Here is a 25,015-nt window from a genome sequence, read left to right on the forward strand (position 1 = left end):
TGCCATATCAGGATCTGCTTGGTGCAGCCCATCCTACCTTGATAAAGTTCAAACCGGTTTCAAAACCTATTAAGCAATGGCTTTTTCTCTTCCCTGCAACCTCTTTCCCACAGAAGAGATGTTATGAGCCTGTCTCTGTTCTATTGTTATTTTCATAGCAAATGCTTGACTGAACTCCAATCTATTGTCATCCCAACATTCAACTAGCTACACCCACCATATACAATTTCCCCAACTCTCTATCTGTGCCTAAATCTAAATGCAGATTCCATGAACAATGTTTCTTTCTCAAAACTGTCCACTTGTGGAACACTGTGAATACAATATGGCAGGCTTCAAATCCAATATAAAGAAGTTTTTGTTGAGCTGTTTCCATTCTAAATGATTACTAAACTACCACCTTACATTCATTAACCCTTAATCCTCGAATAGCTTTTGGGCCTTGATAAGTGGTGATTCCCAAGTAAAATAAAAACAACGAAACCCTTATATAACCTGGAACAACAGTAACCTAACCATACACTAAGTTTCAGTTTATTTTCATTTATATTGCCTAGAACAAAGGTTCTCAGCTAAGGGTAAATTTACCCCTAGGGGGTAAAATGATTATATTGTCAGGGGTAAATAATTGAAGTACTTGATAATTTAAAAATAATTTTTTTTTTTTTTAGAGTGTGTCATGTCTAAGAAACGTCCAATATGGTTTTGACTTGGTTGTGTTGTGTATAATACACAAATATGCAAAACGTAAAATCCTAATCAATAAAAAAGGTTCTTTCTGATCTTCTTGTTTTTCTGTCGTTTTATGATGGTTATGAAATCTTTTGTATGGGAATTGGGGGTAAATAGAGAAATAGCTAAAGCCGAGGGGGTCAATGGTGGAGGAAAGGTTGAGAATGGCTAGTCTAGGAGCATCAGAACAAACAAAACTAACCCTTACCCCCCCCCCCACACACACACTTAAACAATAATAAATCCATACACATTGATTTTTTTTTTTACCCCAAACAAGTCACGTTGCCACTTTGATGTAGGGGGCTACTATCAGGGACTTAAGTTGCAGGGGCACTATGTAGGGAGTTTAGCAGCAAGATGTCCTGCAGTTCTGGGGAAGAAGCTATTAGAGTACTCTTGCTCTTAAACCTAAAATATTGTACAGATAGTTATACTAAAATCATTCTTTTATATTCTGAGCAATGCTGAGGAAAAGTCCTGCTCGTTATAAAATAATATTATTTATTATACAAACTATATAACTATAAAATATAATATTATTTATTATATAAACTATATAACTATAAAATATAATATTATTTATTATATAAACTATATAACTATAAAATATAATATTATTTATTATATAAACTATATAACTATAAAATATAATATTACTTATTATATAAACTATATAACTATAAAATATAATATTACTTATTATATAAACTATATAACTATAAAATATAATATTATTTATTATATAAACTATATAACTATAAAATATAATATTATTTATTATATAAACTATATAACTATAAAATATAATATTATTTATTATATAAACTATATAACAATAAAATATAATATTATTTATTATATAAACTATATAACTATAAAAGTGAGAATGTGTGTGTGAGGACACTTCTCAACCTATATACTCAACAAATTTTTAATCTACAGCCTTGAAATTTGGTATATAGAGTATTCAGATATGTGAAAAACTTGTTAATCAGTTCTCATCCAGAAAAAGGACTTCTAAGAGGTTAAAATTAGCATGACATGACAGCTTTTTTTTATGTTAAGAATAAGATTTTTTTAAAACACTTTGTAAATGTTGTGTCAAGCTGGTGTAATGGTTATCATACTTAACTAAATATTTTTAGGTTTTGGTTTCGATCTCAGCTCAAGTACTTTTTGTTTATTACAAAAAGTAAACTGTTTAGAAAAAGCATAATATTCGTATGCATATGCCTCAGTTTCTGTATTAATTAAAATATAATATTCATGCACAGTTTACAACCGGGCAATGCCAAGGCGGCCTGCTAGCATGTATATATACTTTAGTATTTACTTCAACAGTGCTCAATGCATCAGTTAAGCTTAAGAGTAGTATTAAAATATATTTCTGGCAAGTAAGCTACGGAGACATTTGTTATACTCTCAAATGCAATTAGTCTGATGTTTTCCACAGGGAATAAAACAATTTTTTTCTATGCACTTTGTTTGCCGTATGTTTACTTTCAGACCACACACACACACACACACACACACACACACACACACACACAAGTTATTATTAAGGTATATTAGTTTCATTGGTCCCTAAAATATATGTCTAAATAATTAATATTTCTTCGAACTTCAAAGGTAATAATATTTTATGATATTCTTGTGTATGATCTGTGTGTTCTTTATTCTTTTCCAGACCAATAATTAGTTTTGTCCATCAATTGTCAGCCATGATTGATTCTTGGCTCATGAAATCAAAATGAACCAATCAAATCTGATACAGAACAGAGATAAAGTGGGCAGACGCTAGCATCGAAGATAAGCGTAGCGAAAATAAATTGAAATCAATATACGTTTCCCAACTTGGGGGCCAATCAACTTCAAAAAAAAAAAAAGATACAAAAAGAACAAACCAACAAAAGCTTTGTATAGATGACTAACGGGGGGGGGGGTACCTAACTTTGCCCGGTCGTAAAATACGCTTTAATATGATATTTTCATTTGTCCAGATTTCGTATACATTATTGTAGAGTCGTGATTTTAAAAGTTAAAAAAACAAGTATTTAGGTGCCATCAGCTAAAATCGAAACCAAAAGCAAAATTGTGGCATTCAAAGCTGGTGACGTTACCACTGTACCAATGTGACACGGATATGAACTGATTAAAAATAAACTAAGATGAATGTACAAAATGTGTAAGGTTTTTTTTTTTTTCAATTTTGACGCCTTTTTGACCGCTTAAAAACTATTTTCGTACATCCAACAAATAGCATACGATGCCAACTGTGAACCTGAAGATCTGAGGCAACTGATGGAAGACAGGAAACTCTGGAGAGGAAGAGTCACATTGGTCCGGGCAAGGAGCCCGTCATGATGATGATGATGATGATGATGATGAAAAACTATTTTAACTGGCTAAAGACCCATAAAAGAACGGTTCATAAAAAATCCAATCATTTGAGCCTCCTAGCACCGCTCTGCAACTTTTAGTTTCAGAAGAGATAGAATTTGAAAATTTGGAGACACATAGACAGACAGACATATAGCCTTCTATATATTAAATTTACTTTGGAGGATTTATTAGTGATAAGTGGTAAAAATGAATGTTATATAAATATTCTGATCAATCATTGAATTTTGTGTTTTTTTGTTTTGTTTGTGAAGCATAATAGCCTCCTGTAATCATGATACCCTTTGCCAGGAAAGCTATCATCACTATTCCATCCTGATCCCAGATGACTGTAAACATGATCTTGTCAATAGATGGCTGCACTCTTGCCTTCTTAAAAGGTGATGAGTTCAAGTGCTTCCACTACATTGACCTGGCTTTGATCTCTGGATCATAGTGATAGATTTAAGTTTAACCCTGCATAATTATGTTTTTTTTAAACTTTGACTCATCTTGTTGTCACATTTTCAAGTTCGTCCTTGAGCAGTCAACAACCTAGCAATCTATCTGGTAGACCCTGCACTAATCTTGACCTATACCACACATCAATTTTCAAACTGGCAGCCTCAACTGATAGATGCCTCACCAATGGTAGAAGGGCCACAATCAGGTATAGGAGCTGTTCCCACAGGCTTTCGGCCATGTTTTAATTGATGATGCCAGCATTTTTCGAGGTCATATGATGGTGTATCATTATCGTACATTTCTTTCATTTCATCAAAAGTTTCATGTGGTGTGTATCCTTTTAAATATCATGACGAATCACTAGACAACTCAACAGGCTACATTTCACACGTGATTCAGTTTAAATGCCTATAAATCAGAAACCACAATTTGTGAACAATTATAATTTGTCACATAACCCATAGAGATATAAATCATTGCACATGCAAAATTTCAGCTAGATTAGACAACTGGAAACGGTTCAGGGACATGACTTATTGAATGCCTCAAGTATTATATACAGATTTAGTCTTTGTAAAAACATTTGTGACTAAATGTAACTCTTCCATTACAAAGGAAAATTTTCATTCACTAATTTTTTCAACTCGAATTTTTGTCCATGTGCACCAAAGCAAACTTAAAATTCTAAGCCAATCACATTGATTGGTCGCCATTTCTTTTGTCTGTTAAAATGGGACTTTATATGCAGAGATAGATGATATCATTCTTGCAAAATTTAAAAATGCCAAGATTAAAAGATAAACGTTTCTGAATTATTATTCATATTATTTGGATTCATCAGACTACTGTTCTCATCTTGAGTTTCATTTTCACAACGTCCACAATAATTCATGGCGCAGTATTTGGAGTACTTGGAAAAATCAATTGTAAAAATGATATTCTCCTGAAAGTTGAAGTTTTAATTCTCAATGTGGGCGACCGAAAATACAATTGCAAATTACTTAAGACTTCTACCCAGTCATGGCTGATAGAACAAGAATATGCTATCTCCGTGTAGTAAATAAATGGTTCCATCAAAAATTTCATCCAAATTCCTAAATTTGACAGAAACACTCCCAAATTCGAAAAGATATACTTAAAGAAGGTGGGAGGTTACATCAATCGAAACGTTATGAAAATGACACTGAAGATGAGAACACTTGTCTGCTGATTCCAAATAATAAAAACAAAAAAACACCAACAACAATAATCTAATTTGAAATAGCCTGGAAAAAAAAAAAAGAAAGGAGTAAAAATTGAACCTTCGATTTACTTTTGGCAGCCTTATAACTATCTCTTCCCTTATTTTGCTTTTTAGTTCCATGATGGTGTTTCGGACAAAAGAGGAAGAATTGTTGTCTTCTGGGTCAGAATCTATCTATCTAACCACTTATCGTTGGCCAGTTTTTAACCTTGAAGTTTTTGGGGGGTTTTTTTAGCTTCTTATGTCAAATGGCTCAAATAATTATAAAAAGAAGCCACCAGGGATTAAAATGTTGAATTAAAGTTAATAAAGTATCACATTTCACAAAAAGAAATTGTTTGTCTGAAATGTTAGATTGAATAAAAAAAAAAAAAATCGGCACTTGTGCACTAGTGCAAAGGTACGACTTTTTAGGTTTTCAGTTGGGACATTTGGAGAGTGCATAGCAGGGGCAAACAAGCGTACATTAGGGACAGAAACTCTATTTTGTTTTATAAATGTCTCATATTTTAATTCAATAAATGTGTAATAAAAACTTTCTCCATAAAAAAAGATGCATACAAAAAATTTTGTTATTATAATTTTCTTAAATCTATTTTAAAAAATATATAAAACATTTATTGTTGTGAGATTTTCGATTTGGTCCAAAAATTGCATTTGTCTGCCCCTGCTATGCACTCTCTAAATGTCCCAAGTGAAAACCTAAAAAAGTTGTACCGTCGCACTAGTACACAAGTGACAAAAAATCATAAAGGCATAAGTTTAGATATTGATTGTTGCTGTTAACAATCTCCAAAAATCCAACCAAAAAATTTTGTTTCTGAATTTTTGAGATGAGGATTGTATGATTTGTATCATTTGTTTCAGCCGATGTAACCTCTGATCTTCTTTAGTTATGACATTGGAAAATGTGCACAAATTTTTCCAATTCTGATATCGATTCTGACACTCCAAAAAGTTCTGATTTTTCCGATTCAGACAACGTTCGTGAAATGTAGCATACTGGTGTCTCCCTTACATCTTCCATTCTATGAGCCATTACAGCTCCTAGTCCATAGGGAGAAGCATCTACTTGTACTAAAATAGGTTTGGATAGGTCAAAATGAACTAAAAGGGGTGCTGAACACAGCATCTTCTTTATTTCTTCAAAGGCCCTTATTTGTACAGCTCCCCACACCCATGGAGCACCTTTTCTCGTGAAACTGTGAAACGGTTCTAGTATCATCGATACATTCGGTAAATGACTATGATAATAGTTAACTGCTCTGAGGTAGGCTTTTAATTCTATAATGTTTTGTGATAGAGGTGCCTCTGTCATAGCAGCTACCTTGTCTGGATAAAACGCTGTGCCTTTCTTACTGATTCTAAAACCCAGGGAGGAGAAACTTGCATTTACTTCTCTTTAATTTTAATCCTGACTGATCCAGAGCAGCCAATACACTCTGTAGATTCTTTAGATGACTACTGTCATCATGACCTGAAACTAAGATGCACCTTGCAAAAGAGGATTTTTTGCAACCTTTTGTCCATTTCCCTATGAAAAATCCCTGTGGCACTGTGCACCCTAAATTGTAGTCTGGCGGGCTGGTATAATCCCTGGTTGTTAGCAGTTCCTGGGTTTCTTCATCTAATTCCAGTTGCTTTGCATTGGCATTCAGTCTTACCAATATTTTTACCTTAAAATCTTTTAAGCATCCCATCACTTCACTAAATACCAACTTGAATTCTGTGAGAAGCTTTTCCAACCTTGAAGGGAAATCTTCCTGAGATAAAGGAAACATGGCTCTCCAATCTAGCTTTACTTTCTTTAACCAGTTGTGGCCAAGTAGTCTAAGTACATTTCCTTTCACCACCAGCAAATGTAGCCGCTGCTTTAACCCTTCCTGCATTACTTCCACGTCTGTGATCCCACGTGGTTTCACTAACTCGCCAGTATATGTTCTTAACTTTACATGGCTTTCTTTTAGATACTGAATTTGGCAAATTTTCTTTAATTTTTCTAGGCTCATTACAGAGCATGAAGCTTCTGTGTCCATTTCCATGACCTCCTTCTCTTGGTTAATAAGTAGTTCCACTAGTAACGGCGTTGTTCGAAGGGTAGTGACTGTGTGCAGATCTAGTTTTTCCATATTTATTTCCATTTCTTCTGCACAACAATTCTCCTCCACATTGTTCGCCATCCTTCTTTCCTTCCCACATGTTGTTGAACCAGAAGTCCTTCTCTCTTCTTCTCTACATTTCCAATGAGTATGTCCAATCCGTCTACATTTAAATCATTCCTTGTTTTTAAACGGGCACTTCCAAAACAATAACATTCTCTTTTCAATGGTAACCTGTGGATGGACGTTTAACTTTCACTCATAGGTGCTCCCAGCATTAACTTGGAATATTTCTATGCAGATTCCATGGACAATGCTATTTCAATGGCCTTGTTGAAAGTCAGCTCTCCTGTATCTTCTCATCCTTTACTCCTACCAATAAATGATCACGTATGTGTTCATTTACTTTTTCTTCAAAGTTGTAATGCTCCAGCATTTTTCGCAGTGTGGCCACATATTCGTTTGTCCCTTGTGTTGAACAAAAAACGTTCATGTATCTCATTGGGGGCCGGTCTCTCCATTAGTATACACCTGTTCTTCAAACATTTGGGTCTCTCCATTAAAGCACACAGTTCTTCAAACGTTTTATGCTGAGGTTTGTTTTCAGCTAAACCTCTGTGGATAGCATAATGTTTGGCACCAATAACCAATTAAAAAATAGCACGCTTCTTACCTTCATTCAATACACCAAAATAATAGCTATGTCGTCTGGTTATAAAGGGTCATAATTAGTACCATTAGAATCAGTAGGGCAAGGGAAGTAACTCTGATTAATATATTACAGGGACAATTAGCGAAAATTAACTTTTAATAAAAATTAACTTTTAATAAAAATTCACTTTTAATGAAAATTAACTTTCGCTAAATTGGCCAAAGATTTTCAGTTTTCAGAAAAGATTTACCTCCCTTTTGCTACAATTAGAAATCTCCAGTTCTTTTTTTCTTTTCAAAACTCAATTTTTTCTTCAAAAACTATTTTTATTAATAGGTACCTCCAACACAATACACAGTTTGGAGCGAAAATGTAATAAAAAAATAAAAATAAAAAAAAAATAAAAATTTATGTATATATTTTTTTTGCCTACAAAACCCCGCTTCTCTATTTGTGGGTACAAATATGCTTAAAATAATCAGCCGAAACTGAACAAAATATATCGTATTCTGGAGAGAATGAGGATTGTAGATAAAACAAAAACAAAAAAACAACTGTGCACGTACCAGATTTTAACGTTTAAAATTAGAATTTTAAATGTGTTTAATTTTTTATCTTTTGTGTTTTGAAGTGTGAAATTCGTTGAATATGTTAATAATAATTATTCTTTCAGATTAGAAAATTATATATATATATATATATATATGCTTTCATTATTTTTATGAAAAACGATACTTTTAAATCTTTGAAAAATAAATTAATAATTCTTTTTTAGTGAGCCCAATATTGCTAATATAACATTATATAGGAAATGCTTTGAAGAATCGATACCAAAAAGAAAAAAAATTTGATAAATAACTGTGCACTTTGCTAAAAATATGATCATTTCTTTTGGTAATTTGTCGTTACGTGATATTACTATGGTAGACTATAATGCCTGCAAACAGTTATTTGTATTTAAAAACAGTTGTTATCTCCCCTTTTCCCAAAATTATGTCCAAGTCTGCCACTACGCAATGCCACAATTTTGGTTGGCTAAACTGCTGACTCCTGTTTCCTTGCTGTGTTGTTATAAGCTATTTTCTTCGCTAATATCATTGCAAGGGATTCTTCTATGAATACCTGAATCCCAAAGCATTGCTCATAACTGGGAAATGGTGTAGTTGAAAGATATTATGGTGAAATAAAGCAAATTCTCATTCCAAATTATGCCATATTTTACCATTAACCAGATGACTACGATTTTGGTGATGAAGAAGTTGTACCTGTCGTGAGACTGGAAGTAGATTTCCTCTGTGAAGACATGAATTTCCGTTAATGATTGATTGACATCCCAAGAAGTTGCATCCCCACCCGCCTCAGAAGGTTATCAAAAATGGCCCATTTAAGGGCCAACAAATTCTAATGACATTTTTTTTCACAAATTATGCAATAAAAAAATGGGGAAAATCCAATTTTCTATGGTTTATGGAAAAAACAGTTTTATATGGTTTATGGAACAAGTATATGTTTCACAGGTTACAAAATGGAAAATGATTGTAATCATGGAATTAAAAATATATTCAATTTATGAAAATAAAAGAATTTATGGTTGATGTAAAATAAAAATATTAGAAAACAAAGTTTTAGTTTATTTTTATTTACAAGTTTTTACGAGGAAAAATTTAAAGCTTTATAGAAATTAGTGTGACAGAAAAAATATGAAGTGAAAATAACATAATATTGAAGGTATTTCACCATAAATCGCATTAGAAATTATAACTTAATTCAATTATTAAAAAAAAAACAGGAACCAGGCTTAAACTCAAACAAAACCAACTTGCCTCTTTCGTTTAGGATTGCATTTACGAACATCTGTGGGCTTAGAACTAATTTAGATGATGTTGAAGCATTCTTCTAATAAACACCCCACCCCGGGTATCTTAGCACTAAGTGAGGCTAACCTACACTCCTCTATCCCCTCTAACTACTTCAACATGCCTGCCGTAAGGACTCTGACAGACATATGCACGGGCTTGGAGTCTATATTCGAAATACCCTCCCCTTGACTAGAGACAGAAAACTAGAATCGGACGATCAAGCCTTTATGTGCTTTAGACTTAAAATGCAACATAACATTAGTTACTTTTATTTTCTCTACCGCTCTCCTTCGACCCAGGACTGCACACTAATAAACAAAGTCTCTGACAGCATAAATACAGCACTTTCCCTCAACACTAGCGCACAAGTGCATGTATTTGGTGATTTCAAGCCCCACTCTCCCCAATGCTTTACTTCTACTTGTGCAGCTGCCATAGCGCAAAGGCAGCATGCGTACCGCAGATTTAACCGACATAAGTCCAGTTCAAAGAGTCAGAAGTAACTGTAAGAAAGAAATAGCAACAGCTAAGAGAGAATTTACAGAAACCACCAAAAAACGCATCGAAGCACAGAAATTAGGAACCCTTGATTTCTGGAAAATCTACAACAGTGTAGTAAATAATAAGCAATCAAAAATTCTCCCACTATCCAACAATCATGAGGTTGTTTGCTCAGCAATTGAGAAGACTAACATGCTTGCCAGTCTTCAATTCATCCCAGGAGGGTAGAGTTAGACACAAGATCGGTTTTTAATGTGGGGAAAATCAGGCTCCCCAAAATGGGGTACTCTGGATAAGAACAGAAATAAAATTTGTCCCAGTCTAGAAAGGTTTCTCCTTCATTGAACAAGGAAAGGATAGGTTATGTGTAGCATCCGAACAGAGAGTACACTTTGATCATAGTCCCAAAATCAGTGATGTTTGTGGTCTTCATTGGCAACAATGGATGAGATAACCCTCCTTCTCCATTTATGGTCACTTCAACCCTTAAAATATTGTTTTAATGTAACTAAATAAGCTTCTTTTTTTATTACATTTTACCCCAAATAACACACATTGCCACTTTGAAGTAGGGGGTTACTATCAAGGGCATAAGCTACAGGGGTACTATGTAGGGAGTTGGGCAGCAAGATGTCAGTTCACGTTACATTTGAACTTCTGCATGTCAGTACAGTTGGGGAAGCAGGGACCCGGAAGGGAATTCCAAAGTCTAGCGGTCCTGGGGAAGAAATTACTGGAGTAGAAGGATCTCTTACATCTAGAGATCTCTACTGTGAAAGGGTGGGATTTAGCTGCTTGTCGGGTTTGTCGGGGATATTTACGTCGAGGGTATTTACATCGGGGGGTACAAGTGCTTGCAGTTCATTGGAGCATTCACTGTTAAAATACTTGTAGAACAGGCAGAGGGTGCAACATTTCGTCGATGGGACAGAGGCTGAAGCTTAGATAACAGTTCAGGACCTATCAGGTTGGCAACTCTCTTTTGAACCTTTTCTAGGAGCAAGAAACTAGTAGCAGATGCACCAGCCCAAATATGACAACAATACTCTGTACATGGGCGAATGGTGGCCTTATAGAGTTACAGGATACTTTCGGCCATTAGTAACTTTCTAGCACAGTAGAGAGCACCTACCTTCTTTGCAACGGTCCTGGCAATGCTCTCAATGTAATTGTTCCAACTCATGTTTCTTTGGCCATTGCTATTGGTGGTAGAGAAGGTTTCTTCTAATTATTGAAGTAAACGAGTTTAGTCTTGGCAGCATTGAATGTGACCATGCATTTATGTCCCTATTCCACTACAGATTGGAGGTCATCCTCTAATGTTTCTGCCATTTCCTTAGATATGTGTTCATTTGTTTTCCTGTTGTGCCTGTTATAGAGCGTGGTGTCATCAGCATATATACCCATCTTAGAGGCAATTTTCTCAAGGTCATATTATGAATATTAGGAATAATAAAGGTCACTCCATCGTATCAGTTAAGATAAAAATGAAATGTAATAAGTCCCCAGACGTACCCCTCCACCGTACTGTATACCAATACTCTATGGCTGACTGCGATACCTTCCGTACATTCATATCTGATCTACTTCTGCATTCCTTGTTTAAAAAGGATGTGTCCTCTATAGTATCAGATCTGACCGAATGGTTAATTGTAGGCATAGACCAATTCATACCATCTAAAAAATTCCAACAAAAACCTAACAACCAGCCATGGTTCTTCCCAGAATGTGCTGCTGCTATCGTGCACAGAAATCACTTTTTCCATAACTACCAACGTAATAGATGCACTGAGACTAAAGCTGCTTTCAGGAACGCCAGCAACCCCTGTAAAATAGTAATAAAAAATGCAAGAGAGCTATACGCCCAGTCTGTTAAATCCAAAGTAGCTGATCAGCGGCTTGGTTCCAACCAGTTTTGGCAAATAACAAATAGGATCCTGAACAGAAGTGTGCGTTCTATCCCAACCATTATCAATGGACCAGAGGTCATCTCGTCAGCATCAGACAAGGCCAAACTATTTGCAAAGAACTTTGCAGCTAATTCTACCCTATGCGACGAAGGCCATCAACTTCCCATATTTCCTCCTATAACACAGAACACGCTAGGTAACATACAAATATCTGTGTATGAGGTCGCCAAGCTAATCAAGAACCTTGATTCCAGTAAAGCAACTGGCCCTGACGGCATCTCAATTATAGTGTTAAAAAAGCTTCAACCAGAACTTGCTCCCATACTTACGAAACTGTTTAAGCGTTGCTTTAAGGAGAGGTGCTTTCCGACTCCCTGGAAAACCTCATCAGTATGCCCTATATTTAAGAATTCAGGTGATAATTCATCTCCCTCTCAGTACAGACCTATAAGTCTCCTATATGTTATGAGTAAGTTGCTGGAATCCATATTAAATAGAGAAATAGTCAACTACCTCAGCAGAAATAACCTTCTTAGTGACACACAATATGACTTCCGTTCTGCAAGATCTACCGCAGATGTGCTAACGGTTATATCTCACAGGATTAGTGAACCTCTTGACAAAGGCTTCCTTTCTAGGGCAATTGCTCTTGACATATCAAAGGCCTTCGACAAGGTATGGCATAAGGGCCTACTTCACAAGATTTCCAACTACGGTATAACTGGAAATGTTTTCTCAATAATTAAATCATTTCTCTCTGATAGGCTCATAAGAGTAGTGGTCGATGGACAAAAATCAGAGGCGTGCAGTATTAATGTTGGAGTCCCTCAAGAGTCAATCCTGGGCCCAACTCTCGTCCTGATCTACATCAATGATTTCCCTAAACACATACTTAAATCATTCGTTGACATCTATGCTGATGACACGACCATCTACGGCAACACATCAAAGGCTGTAAATGACAAAGTTCTCTCTGATTCTCTCTCCTCTGATCTCGAGCACGTGGTTCAGTGGGGGAAGACGTGGCTGGTTACCTTTAATGCATCTAAAACCAACCTCCTATCTTTACATCATCAACGCTCTGATCCCCATCTGGCATCAATTGAAATGGATGGCTCTCGTCTAGGAGAAGCACCATGTTTTGACAAGCTTCTGGGTTTGTCCTTTACTCCTGATCTGAAATGGAACACGTACATCAAGTCTATTGAAAAGGTCACTACAGCTCCAGAATATATCTCACTACTGATGCAATTCTCTATCTATATAAAAGCCAAGTACGTCCAAGGATGGAATACTGCTGCCATATCTGGGCAGGAGCTGCTAAAAACAGCCTATCCTGCCTTGACAGAGTACAAAATAGACTTTGTGGCTTAGTAGGGGATGCCCTTTTCTCTTCCCTGCAACCTCTCTCCCACAGAAGAGACATTGCGAGCCTATTCTTGTTTTATCGTTATTTCCATGGCAGGTGCTCATCTGAACTCCAATCTCTGGTCCCCCCCCTCGCCAATCTTTCACGAAAAACACCCGTCTAGCTGAATCCACTGTCAAAAATTTTCCCCACTCTTTATCTGTGCCTAAATCAAAACGTAGATTCCATGAACAAAGCTTCTTTCTTAGAACTGCACGCCTGTGGAACTCTGTTCCATCTGCCTGCTTCCCACTGACTACAACCTGGATGTCTTCAAGTTCAATGTAAATAAATTCCTAATGAACCGCCCCCTTAAGTAAACACTTCATTAAATCTCCACACTTACGTACTGTACTTGCAATAACCCTTATCCCTGAGTGGCTTCCAGGCCTTGATAAGTGGTGACCACTGTGTAAAAAAAAAAAAAAAAGAAAAGGTCCAAGGATAGACCCTTGAGGCACTCCTGCATTTATATCATATCGTTTAGATGTACAACTGTCGAAGACAACCTGGATTTTTTTTTTATCTAAGAAGGATTTAATTATGTTAAGTATTCGTCTAGTGATATCGCATGATCTGATTTTCCCAAGAGGACCTCTAGGCCATACCCTGTCAAAAAGCCTTAGATATATCTAGAGCTACTGCTCTGCTCTCCCCTGCTTTGTCCATTGAATGGTATATATGTTCAGAGATTACAGTTAGGATGTCTGCTGTGGAACGGGCTTGCCTAAATCCATATTGTTGGTCAGTCAGAAGTTTAGCGTCTGTAAGATGATAGACTAGAGCTTGGTTAATTACGGACTCAAATATTTTGGTGAAAAGTGGGAGGAGGCTAATGGGTGATAATTTAATGGGTCAGTCCTTTCGCCAGAATTCTTGAAAACTGGTACCGCAGAATCAGTTTTCCAGCACTCAGGAAAGCAAGATTCATTAAGGTATTTGTTGTAAAGTTTGGAGAGAACTGGAGCTACTTTGGCACACCACTTTTTTAATAGCACAGCCAGGATGAGATTAGGTCAACATGCTTTTGCAGTGTCAAGATTTTTTATGACAGCATGCACCTGAGAAGGGGTGATTTTCAGATCGTCCAGTGTGGTGCCTGTCCGCAAAGGAAAGTCAGGGAGGGGGTGGTTAACAGGGTCCAGTGTGGAGTTTGAGGCCGCTACAACACACCTGCCCCTGCCCTTCCACACCTCTCCAAATGTAAACACGGAATTTCTGTGAAATGTTAAACAGTATTCTACTCGGTAAATGTCGGCACGTTACTTATGGAAGAACGGTTAATTAAACTGCAGAAGCATCTGTTAAACTACACAAGTTCTATAATTGAATACCCACCTCCCCCCAAAAAGAAGAACGAAAAACATAAAATATGCTTTTGTAAACCGCTCGTGAAAACTTACTGACAGCAATATTTTTACTCTTAAATGAGGTGAAAACTTTATTTTATGAAAAATATTTGTCATTTAAAATGTCCGCCATGTATCCATGCATGCACATTGTGAAACGTCAAATGAGAAACAAGACGGCCGCCAGCAAAAACAATAGTGATTACGTTGGATACTGAATGTCTTCAACTATGGATAACTACTTGTTTGCGCAAAAAATGAATGCGATATTCGTTCTGAACGTACCCGAAACCCCATTGAAGTCAACAAATTAAAGGTGAATGTCGAGGAGTCGGTAAACTAAAAAAAATACCATCTGATTTTTCATACGATAAAATTCAGGCTTAACTTTCTGGAAAAAATTTTGCCCAAGAATAATGAATTTTAATAGATTTTAATTCGTTTAAAAAAACAAAACAAAGAAACATTGTTTTTTGCCTCGATTTTTGGCCGTGCCTAGTCTACACCAAAATATTGCCATTAAAGTGTCGAAAAAGGAGATAAGTATGTCCCTTGTATTCATAATCTTCAATGTGTTCACATATAGAGAAAATGTAATTTCTCCCAATTTTCCGTAAGAATTACTTTTTACTATAAATAATTTTCTATTTGATGAATTTTCATAATTTTTAATATTATTTTTTCAACATGACAATTAAGTAGTGTCACTGTTGGTTTTGTTTAAACCACATATTTTTAAAAATCGATCTGTCGACTCAATCTATTTATTGTCATGCACGAGTTGGCTCATTACCAGAAAGGTCTGTGTCGGCTATTTTATTATTATCATAAATAAAGCAACATGAATTATTATTTAAAAAGTCCTTTGTTATTTTATACGTCATAAGTTGATTTTAACGCCAATACGTTCAGCATGTCGTAATCTTTAAAAATACAAATTTCAAGACCTTTATGGATCGAGAAACTGTATGATGACTCGTGTTTCGTAGAGAACTAAACATACCTTCTCTTAATACTACGACTAACCCTAAGTCCAAGTAGCAACATCTTTGATAAACACTGCTTGATTTTTTGGTAGTTTACTACTTGCAAATAAAAAATAGAAAACAAAATAATCTGCAAAAATCACAAAATAAATTAGCATTCACAAAATAACCGCCACCCCCCCCAAAAAAAAAAAAAAATTTAAAAAAAAAAGAAATTCGTAAAATCCACATAGTACAGTGTATTTCATCGTTTCTAAAATCAGACATAATTCGATAAAATTTGAGGTAATTTTTTAATTTATTTTCCACCTCAACAATCACTTTTAAAATGACGACTTTTGAAGATTTTCGGGTATGCTGAAAACGAATATCGCATTTAAATTTTCCGTAAACATAGTTTTCCGGATATTAGGTAATGAAATTCCTTATGTTATAAGTGGTGGCCATTGTTGTACGCGCAAGCGCATATATTTTGGCGCGTACAACAATGGCCACCACCACTTATAACACAAGGAATTACATTACCTAATATCCGGAAAACTATATGTTCGCGGAAAATTTAAATGCGATATTCGTTTTCACCATACCCCCAAAACCTGTAAAGTCGTTATTTTAAAGGTGATTGTTAAGGTGGAAAGTAAGTTAAAACTCACCTTTTTTTTTTTTCGTTTCAAGAATTCTAGTTTCATTATGGGTGTTCTTCACCTTTCGTCTAGGGAATTTTACGTCGATACGTCGAAGCAATATTGACAGCAATGGGGAGGGGCCAATTTATATAAGTACCTCAATTAATATTAATAAAGTAACTAACTTACCAAACATTCGTAGGTGCATATTGGTTACTGGGTTGAAAGATCCACACGCGATTAGAACCACCCTTGACGGCGGCTGACTAGGTGAAATCGACATCTTTCTGTTCAATCGAATTCCTTTCCTAACGCACTCGCCAGTTCCGTTTTAATGTGTTTTCTTCCTGCTAATTGTTATTGTTTCCCTTTTTAAACGAAGTTTCACTTTCACGATTCTTGTCACATCCACGATCACAGGCATCTGCGATTTTTTACACAGACGGAATAAAAATCAGGAAGAATTCTGTCTGTTTTTGAGATGATGAGGAGAGAGAGAACGAAGCCTTCGTTCATATGACTACGTTGCTCCTTTTTAAGTTGGTCATGATGATAGTGATGGATAGACAAATCTCCACTCTGACGCAACAACTGTGGATGGTGATGATACTACTGCTGCTGCTGTTCTTGCTATGATAATAATGCTCCTGATGATGAGGAGGAGGATGCTCATACGTCGGCTGCTGCTGGTCCTATATATTTATCACGTTTATACTAGCAGTATGTATCCAGCATTCACCAAGAATATCTTATTTATTTACTTTTTTTTTTGACAAAAAAAGTCACTATTTATCAAGGCCCGAAGGCCACAGAGTCACTATTTATAAAAGGCCACAAGGCCACAAAAGTCACTATTTATCAAGGCCGAAGGCCACAGAGTGTACCGTAGTCATCGGAACAACTGCGTAGTAATCGTTAGGGATAGAATTTGGTATAATTTGATTGTCAAAGGGCAAGAACAATGTTTACACTGGATTTGAAGACGACCTTGTAGTCAGCTGGAAAGCAGGCCAGCGGAACAGAGTTCCATAGACGGGCTGGTCTAGAAAAGAATAAAATTCGTGTTTAGATTTAGGCACAAATGGAGAGTCACTTTTAGTTTTGTTTTTTTTTTTTTTGTTGTTGTTGTTGGGTTTTTCTGGGGGTGGGGGTGGGGGTTCTTGTGGCCTCTCCCATTCCATCATTTATCTTTTCTCTAAATTTCTTGGAAGAGAAGACTTACTTTTTTGTAAAAAAAGAAAAGAAAAAAAAAAGAAAAAAGAAAATTTAGTAAACGTCGAAGGAATAAGATCCTCTGCTTAACGACCCTTCCCCCTCCAACTCCATCCAAAGTGAAAGATTCTACTTTTTTACGCGATTACATATGAACAACATGAAAAACTTGAAGGAAATATGAAAAAGAAAATTAGAATTTAGAGTGGTGGATCAGTTTCGAATATAAATTAAAAGCATAATGCCCCTCCCACCATTTCTGAGGCATTATAACTTTTTTTAAGATAATGAATTTTTTATCATTAACCCTAAGTCCAAGTTACAAGTTAATAAAACCACACGTAATAGTCGAAAAAGCCCCCCCACACACACACACACAAATAAACACAGCATTTATCTCATATAGCAAAAGAATATCGTTAACTGACTTCCCTGTATATATGAGACCGAGGGGGGGGGGGTAATGATAATTTTTTTATTTTGATTTTGATAAATATTTGAGTAATTCTCCTTAAGCAGTTTAGGTTTGCCAACCGGTGATTTGTTTGAGTCACCAGCTCTAGGAAGGTTGTCGTCCAGGACTGAAGAGGCCTCCCTCCCCTAGGTTTAGTTTCAAAGTTTTCCTTCTCCTAGACGGATGACCTGGGAAGACCTATGGGTCCATCAGCTCTGAGGGGGGTCGCCCCGCGCCTGGGTCCTAATCCAGGTATTTCTGCGACCCCGCATGGGTAGTTAATATTTATTGGTTATTTAGGTTAATATCTCCTGAAAAAATCGGGCATTTAGGTTAACTTCTACAGAAAATTTTCACTCCTCAAACGTGGTTAAAAAAGGGCATTACTATGCTTCCATTTTCATTGTTACTGGGAGAGGGTATAAAAAATTCATGCAGTGGAAGCAGCTAAATTTGCTACAGTATTGGATTGAGAGAGACGAGTTAATGTATGGTTAGATATAGTTTTGTAAGTTTAGGAATGTATGGTTAGATATGGTTTAGTAGGTTTAGGATTAGGATAAAATGTTAGAGTATGATTTACTTGCTATTAGAAATTCTGATTTGGTGCCCAAACCGAATATTTAGTAAGACTGAAAGATAAGATATGCTCGGTATAGATACAAGAGAACATTTGATATGGAGTACAGTTATACCTGATAGATATAGGTTATTGCATATTCTGTAAGTATAGTTAAATATAGATGGATGGATAAGTAGTATTGTATACGAATGCATGGAATTTTAGACAATTTGAGTAAGTTGCCTTTAGACTACAACGAAGGAGAATGACTTCGCCTTTCTCTTAATATCCGGAAGTTTTTATTTCAATGAGTACCGGTTTAGTTTGTGTAATGATTATTGCAATACTATCTCTTAATAAAGAGATCTTAATGGTTGCTGTTCATTATAGATTACTTTAAGTCTGTGTATAGGACTATGGCTAGTAAGTATTTACTTAGAAGCTTGGTTATGGGTTAGGAGTTATAATCAGGAGCATGCCTAGGAAATGTTGGGTGTTAATGGGTATCGATTTACGAGTCTGTTAGGGTCAAGGGCGGAGAGCAAGGACCCCTCTAAGTTACGTGAAACGGATTAGGTTTAGTGGCAACTTGGGAAATAGAGCAATTTAATTTGTTAGTGATCAGGAGAAAGAGAATTTAAGTAAAAAATAAAAAGGTTTGTCATGCAAAACAGACAAGGCAGTCATCTTGGAGGTAAAGTATCTATAGGAGGTACTTAGTATACAACCAGCAGTATTTTGCAGTTTTGAGAGGAATTTTAGATACAATAGTTTCATGGTTTGTTGTACAAGTCCATAGTCTAGGTCAGGGACGAATCACTTCTGATATTGTAACTGGGTGTATCTAATTTTAAAAGTAGTTGAATAGAGTATTATGAGGTGTTCTACTTAGCTTAGGGATAGAATGAAAATTTAAGGTAATATTCAGAGTGATATAAGCAATTTCATGAGGATTAGATATATGATCACTGGATGTTGAGCTGCTCAGGAGAATTCTTGTATCTATTCAGAAGGATGTCTTGGTGATATAAGATTTGAGAAATTAAGAGTCTGGGGATACAGAGAGTTGTGAGCTGATGAGGATTCAGTATAGGCGATTATATATAGGTAGCAAAGGTGGTTTAGTTTAATACGCACGTATTGTACATATTAAGTATACTGCTTCAGTTCTATCCTCTATCGTAAAGGAAAATCCGTTTGTATTTCGATTGGCAATTTTGTCAAGAGAGGAAATTTAAAACAGCTTATCTAATTTTTGATGATATCAGTTTATAGACAATTGTACAGACTGATAAATTGTTGTGTAAGACATAGGAGCTCCTCATCTTCGTATTTTGATGAAATGATGGATCAAGAGCATAGGTTCGGAACAGGTGTCCGGAAAGGAAATGGCAGTGTACAAGGAAGGGGGGTCACTGATATCTTATTAACGTTATTTTATTTTTTTTCTTAAAAAAAAAAAAACAATTGCCTTTCGATGGCTGATTATATTAAGTATCGTACTTAAATAAAGTTTTCACATCCTCTAAATAAAAAAATAAAAAAATGTTATATATATATATATATATATATATATATATGTTATATTTTCACCCCAAACAAGGCACATTGCCACTTTGATGTAGGGAGCTACTATCAGGGACCTAAGATGTAGGGAGTTTAGCAGCAAGATGTCAGTTCAGATTACACTTGAACTTCTGCATATCAGTACAGTTGGGGAAGCAGGAAACCGGAAGAGAATTCCAAAGTCCTACAGTTCTGGGGAAGAAGCTATTAGAGTAGAAGACTTTCTTACGTCTAGGGATCTCGACTGCAAAGGGGTAGGACTTCGCTGCGTGTCGGATTTCTCAGGGATATTTTCGTCGAGAGGGTACAAGGGCTTGTAGTTCGTCAAAGCATCCATCATTAAAATACTTGTAAAACAGGCAGAGGGATGCAGCATTTCGGCGATGGGACAGGGGCTGAAGCTTAGATTATAGTTCAAGACGTATCAGGTTGGCGACCCTCTTTTGGACCCTGTCCAGGACCGAGAGACTAGTAGCAGATGCACCAGCCCAAATGTGACAGCAGTACTCCATACATGGGCGAATGGTGGCTTTGTAGAGGTACAGGGTACTTTCAGACATAAGTAACTTTCTAGCACAGTAGAGAGAGCCCACCTTCTTTGCAGCAGCCTTGGCAATGATTTCGATGTATCTATTCCACCTCATGTTTACTGTGAACGTTAAGCCAAGGCGCTAGAATACGTGCTTTCAGGTAAAGTATCTGTAGCCATAGCTATTGATGGTTGGCAAGGTTTCATGTAATTATTAAAGGAAGCAAGCTTTATCTTGGCAGCGTTGAGTGTTACCATCCATTTATGACCCCATTCCACTATAGACTGAAGATCTTCCTCTAGAGTTTCATTAGCCATTACCCTAGATATGTGCTCATTAGTTTTCTCCGTGCGCCTGCTATAGAGCGTGAGGTCATCGGCAAATATACCCATCTCAGAGACAATTTTATCAGGCAAGTCATTTATGAATATCAGAAATAATAAATGTCCAAGGATAAATCCCTGAGGTACACCCGCATTTATATCAAATTTTTTGGACGTACGCCCATCGAGGACAATCTGGATTCTTTTCTTATTTAAGAAGGATCTAATTATGCTAAGCATTCGTCCAGTAATACAATAGGATTTTATTTTCATGAGAAAACCATTGTGTCATATCCTGTCAAAAGCCTTAGATATATCTAGGGCTACTGCTCTCCCCTCCCTTGTCTTATCCAATGCTTGGTAAAAATGAGAATGTATGAGTGTGTGTGTGTGTGTGTGTGTGTGTGTGAGAGAGAGAGAGAAAGAGAGAGGGGGGACAATTCTCAACCTATATACTCAACAAATTTTTGATCTACAGACTTGAAATTTTGTATATAGGGTATTCAGACATGTGGAAAAATTTTTAATTGGGTTTCATCTGGAGAAAAAATCTGTTAAGGGGTCAAAACTGAAAAAAATGGTACATTAGATACTTATGTTTGCCAACTGTTTCACGAATGTACATGTGTGAATCGCTCACATAACAGATTCTTTATGTTAAGAATAAGCAGGTTTTTTAAAGGCCATGTCAAACTAGCCTAATGGTTATTGTACTTGACTCACTTTCTTTAGGTTTCAACTCAAATATTTTTTTTTACTTACAAGAAGTGAACTGTTGTGTGGTCAGACACACTTAAAAATGCATTCATTTCTTTTTTTTTTTACATAGGCATCACCACGTATCAAGGCCCAGAGGCCACTCGAGGATAAATGTTAAAGAGTGTACAATAGTCAACTGGACAATATAGTAAACGTTAGTAATGGAAATTCGGTAAATTTGTTAACTTAAGTGGAACGGCTCATCAAGAACTTGTTTACATTAGACTTGAAGACAACCATATTGTAGTAAGCTGGAAAGCAGGCAAACAGAAGACAGTTTCACAGGCGTGCAGTTCTAAGAAAGAAACTTTGTTCATGGAATCTATGTTTAGGTTTAAGCACAGATAAAGAGTAGGGGAAATTATTGATAGTGTTTTCAACTAGACAAGTGTTTCTCATGAAAGTTTAGCGAGGAGGGACCATAAATTTGAGCTCAGATGAGCACTTGTCATGAAAATAACGATAAAGCAGAGACACTCGCAACATCTCTTCTGCAAGGAAGAGAAAAGGCATCCCTTACTAGGCTACAAAGGCATTCTTGTTTAAAAATAAATAAATAAAAACCAAATTAAAATTTCAGAGGCACAAAGATTTTTTTCAAAATATGCCCACGCAAATTCTGCGGAGAAGAAACTTAAAATGTGTTACGTTCGGCAGACGGAGTTGAAAGCATATCACGTGACAAAGACGTGGACTTTTTACCAATTAACACTCAAAGAAATACTTAATTTTCAAACCTTTTTCCCAACTCGCCAGGGAGCCCATCCAAAAAATATAAACGATGAGCGAACTCTTCTCATCCGTACTCACTCTTTTCACTTCCTCTCGTCTACATCTTTGTTGTTAATTCCTTGCCAGCATGACGAGATTCACCTATTCGCACGTACGCATGCACAGAGAGAATAATGCTGACATTCAACCGCGCACACAAACATGTACTTTCTACCTCTCTTTTCTCTTACCAACGTTGTTGTTGCTACTTGTTCTCGCCAGCATGACAAAACACACTTATTCATGTGAACGCACAGAGAATAATGCAGATATTCAGCCGCACACAAAACATTTACTTTCCTCCTCATATCACACAAAAAACGTAAGCCTATTTTCTCACAAAGAAAACAAAGGACATTCTCTGCTTTTTTTTCTGTCAATCCAATGAACAGTCTAAATAACTTTTACATTTACAAGAACTGTTTACCAAGACACACTATTTGGGCTGTAAAATGATTCGTTTTTACTTGTTACTTTTGTGTAAATGAAGTTTATTTCACGTTTTTATTGTTTTTATTATTTGTGGTAGAAAAGGGTTCTAATCACACCTGAGTACGACTACACTGTTTAGAAAAAACATGATATTCGCATGCACGTCTCAGTTTCTGTGTGAAATATAATATTTATGCGTATTTTACGACTGGGCAACACCAGGAGGACTGCTTGTACTGAATAAAAATATTATCCATAATTAAAATTACATTGACGCAAGAAATTGCATACGTGAATTTGTCTTGGTTTTTTTCTATCTTAGTCACATAAATTATTTAGAAGTTTCAGTATTATTCTTAGATGATTAACTTTTACATGTATAAAAAAACGTAAAAATTCCTTTAAAAGTTTCATCATGCACATGAAGCGACGAAATGAAAATTTAACCGGAAAAATATAGTCGCTATCTTTATAAACAAGTTGTAAAAGAGTCTACAGGGTGGTCAAAAAGTCAGGTAACATGTTAAAGGTAGAAAAAAAACAATATGATCCATTATAATCTCTATTCGTTTAATATTATTTGTTTAAATATTTGAGTGTAATATATAAACTACCCCTCCTGATTTCTGGCTTTGGGGCTATGTAAAGGATAGCGTTTATGGCAAGAAGCCTGATACAATAGCGTCTTTAAAGTTATTTATTGAAGAGGAGATTGCGCGGATATCAGCTGACATGATTACACGTGTTACACAATCAGTGGTTAATCGCTTCCAGCGATTGATAGAGAAATGGACGACAATTAACAAAATAAACATATTTCATGTTTGTTTCATTTTATATTTCAATGTATGGTACTTAAATATACGTGTATTGCTAATATCGTTTTTCTTTAAAATGTTACCTGACTTTTTGACCACCCTGTAGTTAGAAAAGAGCAATAACTCAAATTCGTAACCCTTCAATTTAACTGGAAAATTATGAACTAAAAGGTATTGTTTTTCCTAAGCTCTTTCTCGGCTTCTTGCTATAACTTAGTGTTTTTGGTGTTTGTAACAACCGCTATGCCTGGTTGGAACAAATCCCCGGCAGGAACATTTTATAGCGATCACCAGTTTCAACACCTATGCGTATGAAAAATGTGTAAGAACACGACGTTGTGATGCAGCCAGCGCACACATAAAACAAAGGAACTATGTTACGCTCCCTTGCCTAGAAATACAGTGAACAGGTTGGAACATTCGAGGAGGCCTGTATTTAAAGATTTGCCTGGCAAAAATGATCAGTTTTCCTTTCTGATTTCTCAAGAACAGCTCATGTTCAGGATAACTCCATCACTGGGAAATGTAAAACCACCCAGTCCTGAATTTATGCGCAATGCATATGAACTTTAATTCCCATCATGGAAAGTTATCACATTTGATGAGAATTTAAATCTCTTGTTAAACAATCTTATTTCGAACAACTGTTTCTTATCACACACACATATCTACTTACATGATTTGTGGACGGTTTTTCTCAAAAACAACCATACGGACTAACCCAAGGGTGACATTCTGATCATAAAAGACCAATAATTTCAAACCTCGTGCTATTCTCACAAAAATCCTCACTTCATTATGAACATCCCACACAAGAAAACACTCATGTTGGAACAAGTTAAACTAATATTCCTAACATGTAAATGTTTCATGTTTATACGGCGATTTTGTGTTCTTTGTCGAGGATCATTATTTTCTTATGTAAGGATGTGGATTGGTGAAACCTTTCTATCAATCAGCAATCATGTTAAATTTACCTTTAATGGTCCCGTGGATACACTCCTACTTTTAACTTCAATATAATTGAGACACATGCAACTACGGTCCTAAAAAAAAAAAAAAAAAATTCATAAATTGGTTATCCTACGGAAACACATCCAACAACGTGAGTCCTATATGTTTGCTAAGATAGAGTAGACATGGATTTTTTTTTATCTTGCATGTTTTTCGTATAAAAAAAGTGAAACTAACGAAAGCAAAGTCAGTTTTCCAGCTCATGCCGGGGACGTCTAGAAAGCAATTAGCTTTGATCACCATGGGGAAATACCCTCATATCAGACAATTGCTATTCATTTGGACACTTGGGAGCTGGGAACAACCTCGTTGAGAAGAAAATAAATACCATAAGAGAAAGCTGAAAACTTAACTGGCCCCAA

At 35.9% G+C, this 25,015-nt stretch overlaps 1 protein-coding gene across 1 annotated transcript in view; it reads right to left on the reverse strand.

Annotated features, from left to right (window-relative positions):
- LOC145283510 (nicotinamide/nicotinic acid mononucleotide adenylyltransferase 1-like) overlaps positions 1-17,433 on the reverse strand; it is a 103,437-nt gene extending 86,004 nt beyond the window's left edge. The window contains exons 1-2 of the mRNA XM_080132346.1: positions 17,088-17,433; positions 16,402-17,029 (exon numbers count right to left, since the gene is read on the reverse strand). Coding sequence (XP_079988472.1) covers positions 16,402-16,495 — 94 coding nt within the window. The 5' untranslated portion in view covers positions 16,496-17,029; positions 17,088-17,433. The remainder of the gene's footprint in view (positions 1-16,401; positions 17,030-17,087) is intronic.
- Positions 17,434-25,015: the final 7,582 nt, after the last annotated feature.

The sequence above is a fragment of the Euprymna scolopes genome, chromosome 8 (assembly GCF_053919585.1).
Source record: "Euprymna scolopes isolate OS-2025 chromosome 8, ASM5391958v1, whole genome shotgun sequence".
Taxonomy (NCBI): domain Eukaryota; kingdom Metazoa; phylum Mollusca; class Cephalopoda; order Sepiida; family Sepiolidae; genus Euprymna; species Euprymna scolopes.